The 10,918-nt window shown below is 36.0% G+C and overlaps 1 protein-coding gene and 2 non-coding genes across 3 annotated transcripts in view; 2 read left to right on the forward strand and 1 right to left on the reverse strand.

Annotated features, from left to right (window-relative positions):
* The first annotated feature begins 3,423 nt into the window (after positions 1-3,423).
* trnaa-cgc (transfer RNA alanine (anticodon CGC)) lies at positions 3,424-3,495 on the forward strand. Its single transcript has one exon. It is a non-coding gene; the product is annotated as a tRNA-Ala (tRNA).
* Positions 3,496-4,276: 781 nt separating this feature from the next.
* Positions 4,277-4,349, reverse strand: trnav-uac (transfer RNA valine (anticodon UAC)). Its single transcript has one exon. It is a non-coding gene; the product is annotated as a tRNA-Val (tRNA).
* A 603-nt stretch (positions 4,350-4,952) lies between these two features.
* The window catches only part of LOC107737638 (beta-galactoside alpha-2,6-sialyltransferase 1-like), a 23,738-nt gene continuing 17,772 nt past the window's right edge, over positions 4,953-10,918 (forward strand). The window contains exons 1-3 of the mRNA XM_016549218.1: positions 4,953-5,066; positions 8,301-8,507; positions 10,249-10,620. Coding sequence (XP_016404704.1) covers positions 5,055-5,066; positions 8,301-8,507; positions 10,249-10,620 — 591 coding nt within the window. The 5' untranslated portion in view covers positions 4,953-5,054. The remainder of the gene's footprint in view (positions 5,067-8,300; positions 8,508-10,248; positions 10,621-10,918) is intronic.

Here is a 10,918-nt window from a genome sequence, read left to right on the forward strand (position 1 = left end):
GTTATAGTTGTGGTGTGAACTATGCTATTCTTTAATATTGAAAACGATTTTTAGAACTATATCGTTATCTTTATAGTTATCGTGCTTGGTGTGAACGGGCCTTACTTAACGCGTCGTGTGTGTGTGTGTGTGTGAGGGGAACAGGGTCACATCACAGGAGAGTGAACTGCCTGTCAGAAATCATAGCACGTCAGCTGTCTTAACCGCGGCTTGTGTACTGCATCATCACTGTGTCTGTCACGCGACTGTGTTGCCCTTTCGGGCTTGAACTGATGGTAAAACTAACGACATTATTAACTAAATCCAAATCCAAAGAGATATTCTTTATAAAAGTTTTATTAACTGTCTAGATATTTACTTTGAAAGCTGAAGCTCGCGATTATGGTAAGGGTCGTTACATTTCCGACGCGTGCTTGTGGTGTTCGGCCAATCACAATGCACTGGGTCAGCTGGCCAATCAGAGCAGACTGCTCTTGTCAAAATATCTCTTTGGATTTGAGACTTTAATCTTTGCAACTTTACAGATCTTCTTTATGCACCAAGAGCTTGTAACACCCCAAAGAGAAAGGAAAAATTGATATCGCATCATATGACCCCTTTAAACATTGCTTACGCTTTAAAAAGGGGGAGGAGACTGAAAGAAACTCTGGGTTTACAGAAGAAAACCTGCTCCCGACCAGGTTAGGTTCACAGAGTATGTTACTATGGTAACTTACCGAGAGGTTTAGTTTTGTCTTTTACTGGAACCGAAAACCCTGAGTTTCCCTATTCTGGGGTTAACAAACTCTGAGTTTCCAACAAAACCCACTTTCTGGAATACACCCCAGAAGATATTCCGCAAGTTTGTGTTGTTTGAAACCCAAACCCAAACAAATTACTCCATCTTTTAAACGCACCGCCAATGTTGACCCTTGTTTTACTCTGTTATCTGTCTCATTGTATTTTGGCAAGTCTTCGAATTTTGGCTTCTACTTCTGTAACAGACTCAAGTTGATTTTCGATGCAATGTACCAGTCAGGGTTGCCAAGTAGCCCAATAGGGATTTTTTTCTGCGGTTTATCCCTCCTTGAAATTGCTTTCTGGTGGAGGGTCCCACTCCGTCAAAATAGCGTTCCGACGGGTGGGGAATGGATATCTCTTACCCACGGTAACAATGTAAATGTAGCCACTGAATGTAAATTGCGTATGCTGTTTTGTGTCAGCTGCGCCACGCGGATACGTTGTTTTCATTCAAATCAAAGCATAAACGACGTAAACAGCGTACCCGCGTGCCACAGCTGACACAAAACAGCATACGCAATTTACTTTCAGTGGATGCTCTCCGAAATGGCGCTAGGGAGACGCGGAGCAGACGAATTGTTGAATAAAGTCGTTTTTTGTTTTTATTTTGCGCACAAAAAGTATTCTTGTAGCTTTGTAAAATGACGGTTGAACCCCCGATGTCACGTGGATTATTTTACCGATGTCCTTGCTATGTTTCTGGGCCTTGATCGTGTAAGGATCCTTGCTGTCTATGGGAGGGTCAGAGAGCTCTCAGATTCCATTAAAAATATCTTATATTCTGTTACACCAAATACACAAAATAATGATCTTTAAAAAAGCATCATATTACCCCTTTAATTTGTGTTCCGAAGATGAACGGAGGTCTTACGGGTTTAGAACGACATGAGGGTGAGTAAATAATGACAGAATTTTCATTTTTGGGTGAACTATCCCTTTAAACGACTTACTTAAATTCTATGAAAATAACTATATTAAAGTCCACTCTGTCCCGATCCAACACTGACTAAAGGTACCTGGAAAATGCATAATCTAATACAATTATGTTTGAAAACAATGTTCCACGAATCCACAACTACGGAATACACAGCCTATTTATATATTCAAATAGTAGGCTGTACAGCCATCTAGTGGTTACACTAAGGTATTACAGATGATAAGCTATTAAATAATTACTGTAAATATTACTGTAAAATCCTCTTTAAAAATATTTACTTAAAATTAAAATATTCTAAAATATTTATTATAGTCCCCCCCAAATAAATTAATATATCAGTCAATATTTTCTCTGTGATTTCTTTTCTTCGTCAATCGTTCCATAACTTCTTACATAACTGTCATTCACAGGAACCGCATGTTGCCACAGGAGGTTCTGATAAATATTTAGGCCTACATTCACTCTTCTATGTAGCTATATAAGAGGCCCAACTCCTGCTGCAGAAACATCCCCCAAACCATGACACTTCCTCTTCCACCTTTCACTGACTTCTTTATACACTCTGGGTTCAGTCTTTCCCCAGTTTGACGATAAACATAATGTTTCCCATTGGACCCAAATAAATTAAACTTTAAATGAGCAATTCCAGCTGCAGTGTTGAACTGATTGCCCATTGAGATTCTCCGCATTATCCTGTCCTTCATGGTCAACCAGTCTTTTTGGGGGACTCGAATGAATTAGTGACATACAATGATGCAATATTCTAGAAACCACAGATTTGGAACAGCCAACTTCTCTTGCAATGGCTGCTATTGCTATCAGTGTTCTTTTTCAAATTTCTCATTTAAGTTTTTTATACTGTGCTTCAGAATATATTTATCTCATGAAATATGCCTAAAAACTGAGCTTTTTACTCCTGTTAGGATAGCTTCAAATAGGACTAAACAGTTACCTCGAAATTTAGGAAATTGTAGGTTGTTCTGTAATTTTGAGTTTTGATCATATACTTTAAAGTCGCTTATAAAATGTGAAAAGTTATGTTTAGAAAGAGTCTATAAGATACTTTCCTGGTAAAATAAATAACTGAATAATGTTGTTCTTTACTTTTCATACCATTCTGAAAATAAAAAAGCACATCAATCTCTATTGCATAAAAAACACAAATCTCTATTGCACATCCCAGTTTTCTATTAATATAAATTTCTAAATCATTCCAAAATAATCTTGAGTAGATACAATGATAAAACAAATACAAAGTACCGGTAGTTTTTTTTTCTTGTCCACAAATGAAATGTTTAGATGAAATCTTTCTACTTATTTTGTAAGACACTTCTATTATTGATACAAAACTTATTTGATATTTTCCGAGCTTTGTCCCAATATATTACCAAACAGAGGAGACCAGACAAGCCTTGCAGGAGGGAAAGAGACAGAACAAAGAGCATTTCTTATAACCTTATGGGTGGCGTGTGTCACGGCAACCCTGTTCCCACGTTCAGAAAGAAAACACTTTGTATTTTCATTTTCAACATTAGCAACGTTAATTTCAGAAAACTTTAAGTTATCTAACGGTAAAAGGTTTTAGTCTAATAGGTTTCCCGGCAAAAAAAGAATTTTTGCTGCTCTGTGCTACATTTCGAAAACGAAGAGAAGTCATTCTGACTCTCTATCTTTTTAGGTCAAATTCACATGCTTTTACGTCACGTGGGGATGTAGCTCAGTGGTAGAGCGCATGCTTCGCATGTATGAGGTCCCGGGTTCAATCCCCGGCATCTCCACTTTTTCGGCAATAAATTCATTAACAGGTACTTTTTTTTTTATCCGCTGGAGACTACAATAAAATCATACACTTTAATAATATTTTCATTTAAATACTAGCCGACAATTTTGCTCTTTTTGACCATTATAAACTTCAACTGAAACTACAATAAGGTTTCATTTTACAAAATATATAATTTTCAACCAACGGTGATCCCATAACTGCATCCAAAAATATCACAAGTAACTCTAGCAAACACAAAACTTCATATATCAGCTGCATACACAACTTTTTTTTTTACGTCACCAAAAATCAGCAGAAAATCCAAGAGTATAGTATTTTATACCAATCATAGGATCTTAATGCAAGAGTTGACCTTAACAATTTATAATAACTTTATTTAAGAGTAACGTGCTAATCAAATCATTAGTTAAAATGGTTAGTAGATATTAGTTCTGTGTGTTTAATTTTTCCACAGCCCCTCTGGAATAACTTCAGGGGCCCCATGTTATAAAACACTGGAAACACCTTACAGTATTTTCCCACACGAAAGTAATCTATTTCATGTGAATGTGTAAGACTTCCAAATCATTGAGCCAGCAGCTACCACTTTGCAACACGAAGCCTTATGATGGTTTTTTTTTTTGTACAGTTAAAATAACCGAAACAGACATTAATGGCTCTAACACCATCACGGAATGCAGAAAAGTAGAATAAATAAACTATTCTGCAAGTAAAGCTATTTATGCATCCTATAACATCAACATCATATATAGCATCACACTTATTGTTTAAAACCATGGTTCCACTGGGGCTCGAACCCAGGACCTTCTGCGTGTAAAGCAGACGTGATAACCGCTACACTATGGAACCCACATACTCAACTCTAAACAACATTGAAAATGAACTTCACGTGATACTAAATTCACCACAGCTGCTAAATATGCAATCAAATCACGATTTAACACGGACAACATGTAGGCTGATATTTACTACAGTATTTTAACAAAACGATTAATAATGCTACATTGTGCCTAACCGCACGGAATGAAGACGGAGAAAGGGTAATTTCATGTTAAAGGCACTACAGTTAATTTTTTCTGCATTTAATTCATTAATTTTACCACACAATGCTATGTGCGCATGTTTGCCGGTTCGCAATCAGAAGCTCAAACAACATCAGCGATAGTGGCAAAAACTGGACTGCAGTAACCGCAGCATTCACAGCCGCAGTCGCACACGATACAACCTAACAGACAGCCTTCTTCCGCTAGAGACATCAGACTGAACGATCAACGCACCAGCTCTGTCTGTCCATACTATTATACAGTATATAAACATGGCGATTTATCAACATGCATCATCGCGATATGATCATCTGTATATAGATGTCAAGTCGTAGTTGATCTCTTCGAAAGGGAAAAAAGGGAAAAAGTCTTAACGGGATTTTAGGTTATTATACTAAGGCATTATACAATATAGCTTATCTGTAACGTTATGCATAAAATATCTAAAATGCCAAGACCGGGCACTGAAGGAAACTGATTGAACTAACCAAGAATAAAGCGTCAGAAAAATATGGGATACAAGGTAGGCATGCATTTTATATTTGTCTCATCCACGCAGCATCATTTCTCAATGCATTTAGACGTTTTTGGGATTCGTTATCAAAAATAATATTGGTGCTGTTTGATCTTTAGGTGTTCGGTGCATGCATTAAAAAATGAATTAACCTACACGCACATTCCTCAGTTCCTAATTTCCCCCTCTGTTTTCTATATTTACACTGCGTGTTATGTAAAACAGAATGCGGTTGCAGTAATCAGGCCTGTGCAGTTATTTTTTATATGAACACTCTCATTGTTGTCCAATTATTATTTATTTGATTAAGGACACGATACAATACGAACACAAACCAAATCTAACAGTTTAGGTCATTTGAATAAAAAGGGTAACGTTTAATATATTCACTAATCGTTCTTTTGTAAATCCATGTACAAGTATTTTAGTATGCAAACTCTTCCCTATTAAGCTGATAACATATCAGTCTATCTTAGATTATATATCTTATATTTTAGTTCTTATAACTATATATATATATATATATTATTTTTGCTTTGGTACTATTTTCCCAAGTTAATGGTCAATTTTCAAAATTCTTAGTACAAAACTCCAAATCACGTGTAACAGCTAGTCATTCTTTTAAAACCTGATATCATACTTTCGTTACACAATTTCTTTCCACATAATCGTTTCAAAACACAAGATTATCGTAACACAATATGAGAACATTTGGTTTAATTCTATTTAGTCAAATAATGCAGGATGGATGTTTCAAATCACCTGTTCCTGAATAAATGTTACAGTAATACAGGCTACAGCTGCCACATTAAAAATACACTCACTTATGTAACTAACCATAATGAATACATACATAATTTATAATCCATAATGATTGTGATACCATTTATCCAGTGTGTTATGAAAAAAAGTTTTGTGCATGAACAGTTTGCTGCCAATAAATGTTCTCACCATATGACTGAATCTATAGTTGACCTTTTCAGATGAAGGGTGAATTAAAGTAACTTGACATTCTCTACCAGAGTAAAGATTTTGTTTACAGTATCTCTTAGCATAATGTAAAATGCCTCTTTTTGATGCAACAGTTACCTGTCATCTGCCTCCCTTCTTCAGATGCATCTGAAGGTTACACAATCATTGACTGTTTCATCTCTCTTGTACTCTATCTCTATCCTGTTTCATGTTCTTTCAGTCTCTCTCTGTCGCTTTCATAAATAGACACACACACACACACACAGACAGAACACTGTGGTTGTGATCATCCCAAATAAATTAGCTTAACAAGAAATAATTATACTTGAATACCCCTTTCAGAAATTGCAACCTTGTTTCTCTATCTATAGTTATCTATAAACATACCCAACGATTCATTGCTTGACCATCAAGATCAGTTGTATTAAAAGACATACATATTACAGTTTTTTGAAAATGCTTAGTTTTTGAAACTATGGCTCCATTTCTCAAAACTCTACACACAAACATAAAATAATTATCAACATACACGCCAAACTACACACAGATGTGAAAAATGTAAAACACTACTCTTGTGTGTCTTTTGCTTGTTCAGAGTGCAGTGGAGCAAAGGAGTTTGTCATAGCAGTCACACATACATGCATATGCACATGTACACTGTATATACAGTATGTAAAACTATAGTTTTACAAACTGATGAATTTTACAGTTATGCAACTGAACTGAATCAATACTGAACTGACTTGAGCTGTATAATGACTATTGGTTAGAGCTGTTTTACAGCAGAATTTGAATTTGATATTATTGTGACGCTGCTAAACAATCTATATTTTATAAAGCACTTTAGAAATAAAGTTGACTTTGACTTTGCTTGTATGCATATTCTGTATGTGTATCTGTATATCTATATATAGAGATGATATATGTACAGTACTGTATACTGAATATGCATACAACACAGATGCATATTCAGTGTGTGTGTGTTTGAATCTATATATATATATATATATATATATATATATATATATATACATACATACATATACATACAGACACAAATTTAAGTCAAATTTATTTCTAAAGTACTTAATAGAAAAAAAACTTAAAAAAAAAAAAAAACACTTTTCACATATGATCACTGGGTGTAAGTAAATGAGTGTGACATTTATTATAAATGGTAGTGTTTCCCAAATGAAACAAAATAGGTGTTGTTAGTAGTCGAGGTGTAAAGAACTGTGTTTAGAGTTTTGCAAAAAGTTTGTTTTACAATAGCAAATTGAGTTTAAAGCTTGTAATGTGCTTGTAGTTTTGCAGACTTGGTCTAAAGATTAGAAATATGAGTGAATGATTTCACTAAGTGGGCCTCAAGTATCACTTTTAGTGTCTAAACAATTAAAAAAACAACAACTGTAAACTGAACGGATTTCAATATATATTTAACCTTTCCTTGACGTTGAAGCTGGTGTTTTTGTCATGTGATGGCATCATTATGTCATGTGATACTGTCACATAATTAGCTACACCTAATAAGGCTAATGAAAGCTGCTTAGTTGTTTTGTAGTGGTTTTCATTTTTAAAGGTTGAAAGCCATGATTTCATAGACTTTCATCCTACTTTGAATGCTGTGGACTACCATTTTTGCACTGAGCTGAATATCCCAGGTATTAATTGATAAGCCCTATTCACACATCATGTTTATATATAAGTTTTGGTTACTGTCATAAAAACTAGTGTTCTGTGTAACTACTTTTTAATGTTCTCTTTATTCAGGAAATAATTATTCAAATGATAATATTCTGTGTAAAAGTATTACTTTAAATGGTCTTTTTTAGGCCAACCCCACTGGAACTACCACCATTTATTAAGCTAATTTGTCTGCTCCCTTTAAGGTCTTGGCTGCAAGAGAATCTAGAGATTTCAAGCTGAACTGCATTACTGAACTCCGTTAGCTGAAATGTAGGGCAACCGAAGCATTTTACATATTTAACCCAACAGTTTGACATATTATAAAATCACATCAAAACAGTAATAATTTGATTAAGGTGTTTACATGTCTATACTGCACTTCAGTAATGCGACTAAAATAGGAATACTCCACATGTCTTAATTCGATTTTTGTTTACTTCGATTATGACATTAGCCGGATTAAGGTAATCAAAAATCTCTGTTTACATGGTAGATTCTTAATCAGAGTATTGTCTTAATTGTATTAAAAAATTGGAGTAATGTTGTCCATGTAAATGTACTCATTGTCTGTGATTCATTATCCAGATCCCAGGGGCTGCCATGGATCGTGTTAGCCAACTTTGGCGGTTGAGGCGCCGGGCCCGACGAGGGGCCCTGTGCATGGCACTGTTCTGTATGACTATGGCTCTCCTGTACACCTTTTGCGCTGAAAACAGCATACCGGTCACAGATGCCATTTTCGGGGTGAAGGCGAGAACTCGAGCTCAGCCAAGAGCGCGTACAATTGTTAAGGTACTTCAAGGAGATTCCTTAACTCACACAGCCTTCTGCTCCACTGAATCTGAACATTAGAGTGAAGCAGGAATGAGTCCTAAAGCCTGGAAATGAGGTTTTCAGCTCATCTGGTTCCATTGTCCGAAAGTCAATGGTTTTTTTTTGAATAGGTTTTTGGTTAAATGCCTAAGATAAGGTCTGTGATTAAGACAAGCTCAACTTTTGCAGTTTGTTTATTGCCTACCGTAAGATTTTTACTCCTGGTGATTGATAAACACTGTTCATTTGCTTCAATTATCTTGATGAACAAACATGTAAGAATCAAACTTTTGTTGGTCACAGAGCTTATTTTCTGCTGTAACCTCTTAAAAATAAAGGTGCTTAAAAGGTTCTTCACAGCGATCCACAAAGAACTATTGTCAAAGGTTCTTTAAAGAATTTCAAGCTGAACTGCATTACTGAACTCCGTTAGCTGAAATGTAGGGCAACCGAAGCATTTTACATATTTAACCCAACAGTTTGACATATTATAAAATCACATCAAAAGGAGGCTACAATATAATCCACTACAATTAGAAATTCTCTAGTTTATTGAACATGCTTTTTCCTTCACACTAATTCAATTACTAACCTGAGCTGACCAGGACTTCAAAGTGAATATTTGACAGTTTCAAACTATTTTCTACAGTCTTCGTTCAGCTGAATCCATACATATGCTTCTATGTGTCTGCCAACTCCTTTTGCAGAGGACATCCTTTAATTAGCTAATATTGACTACGTTTACATGGACATCAGTAATCTAATTATTTACCTTATTCTAAATAAGCCAATATTATGATTATGGTGTTTACATGAGTTGCTTTTAGAATATTCCTTTCATGTTCCCGTTTTACATGTTATAGTACATAGTTCGATTAATGGCACTTTTGCGCTGAAAACAGCATACCGGTCACAGATGCCATTTTCGGGGTGAAGGCGAGAACTCGAGCTCAGCCAAGAGCGCGTACAATTGTTAAGGTACTTCAAGGAGATTCCTTAACTCACACAGCCTTCTGCTCCACTGAATCTGAACATTAGAGTGAAGCAGGAATGAGTCCTAAAGCCTGGAAATGAGGTTTTCAGCTCATCTGGTTCCATTGTCCGAAAGTCAATGGTTTTTTTTTGAATAGGTTTTTGGTTAAATGCCTAAGATAAGGTCTGTGATTAAGACAAGCTCAACTTTTGCAGTTTGTTTATTGCCTACCGTAAGATTTTTACTCCTGGTGATTGATAAACACTGTTCATTTGCTTCAATTATCTTGATGAACAAACATGTAAGAATCAAACTTTTGTTGGTCACAGAGCTTATTTTCTGCTGTAACCTCTTAAAAATAAAGGTGCTTAAAAGGTTCTTCACAGCGATCCACAAAGAACTATTGTCAAAGGTTCTTTAAAGAACCATCTTTCTTACCTTTTTATAATCTGAAGAACCTTCTTTTAACACAAAGGACCTTTTGTGAAACAGAAAGGTTCTTCAGATGTTAAAGGTTCTCTATGGAACCATTTCGACAAAAAAGGTTCTTCTATGGCATTGTGAAGCACCTTTATTTTTAAGAGTATAATCCAAAAGACACTGGAAAAATCCTATTGGCTTTTATCAAGGAAACCCTGTGTGATGCTAACTTCTGGGATGGCCTACAAAATGACTTCATTCCTGCAAGACTCTATATAGTCAAATGTAAACTGCATCCTTACTAAAAGTGACATTGATCTATTGAAGGTATTGCGGGGAACAGGAGGGTCGAAACCCATGTATACTGACCCTCAAAAGCTCCCAGGTGTTATTCCTGGAGATCCTCAAAAGCCTATTCCCATCCTGTCGTCTTCTAACTACTCAATGGAGAGCGGTACTAAGGACCGCAACCTCAGGGGCAAACGAAGAGAGCGTGGGCTATTTTACTGGCTTCTATCACAACCGCTGAGACGTGCTTTAGAGACTATTTTTGGAGGCCGACGGAGAGGAGATGCGGGTGCCGCAAATGGGGATGCTGTTGTTTTTGGGCCTAATGGAGCACTCGGAGAGGTCTGGAATGAAGAGATGTCAAGTAGCATGCTGGGAAAAAGGCTGAGGAAGGTGGTGCAGAACTATCAGGTGAGGAGAAACTCGAAGAAATCTAAAAGCCTTTACTATATAAAAATACAGTAACAAACGACAAGGACTGCAACTGCTGATCAGCAAGGCATGAAGTATCTTCAGTTAGTATTAGGTGGCATTTTGTATTTTACATATACAGTACAGCTTCATCCTCAGAGGATTGTTAAATGTAATATTTTACATAATCCTCTGAGGATGAAACTCTACAGCATATATAAAAATACAAAACTCTACCTAATACTAAGCGTTACAACAAATATGATTCTATCTATCTATCTATCTAGGGTGTGATTTG

The sequence above is a fragment of the Sinocyclocheilus rhinocerous genome, unplaced genomic scaffold (assembly GCF_001515625.1).
Source record: "Sinocyclocheilus rhinocerous isolate Xijiao unplaced genomic scaffold, SAMN03320098_v1.1 scaffold4236, whole genome shotgun sequence".
NCBI classification, from domain to species: domain Eukaryota; kingdom Metazoa; phylum Chordata; class Actinopteri; order Cypriniformes; family Cyprinidae; genus Sinocyclocheilus; species Sinocyclocheilus rhinocerous.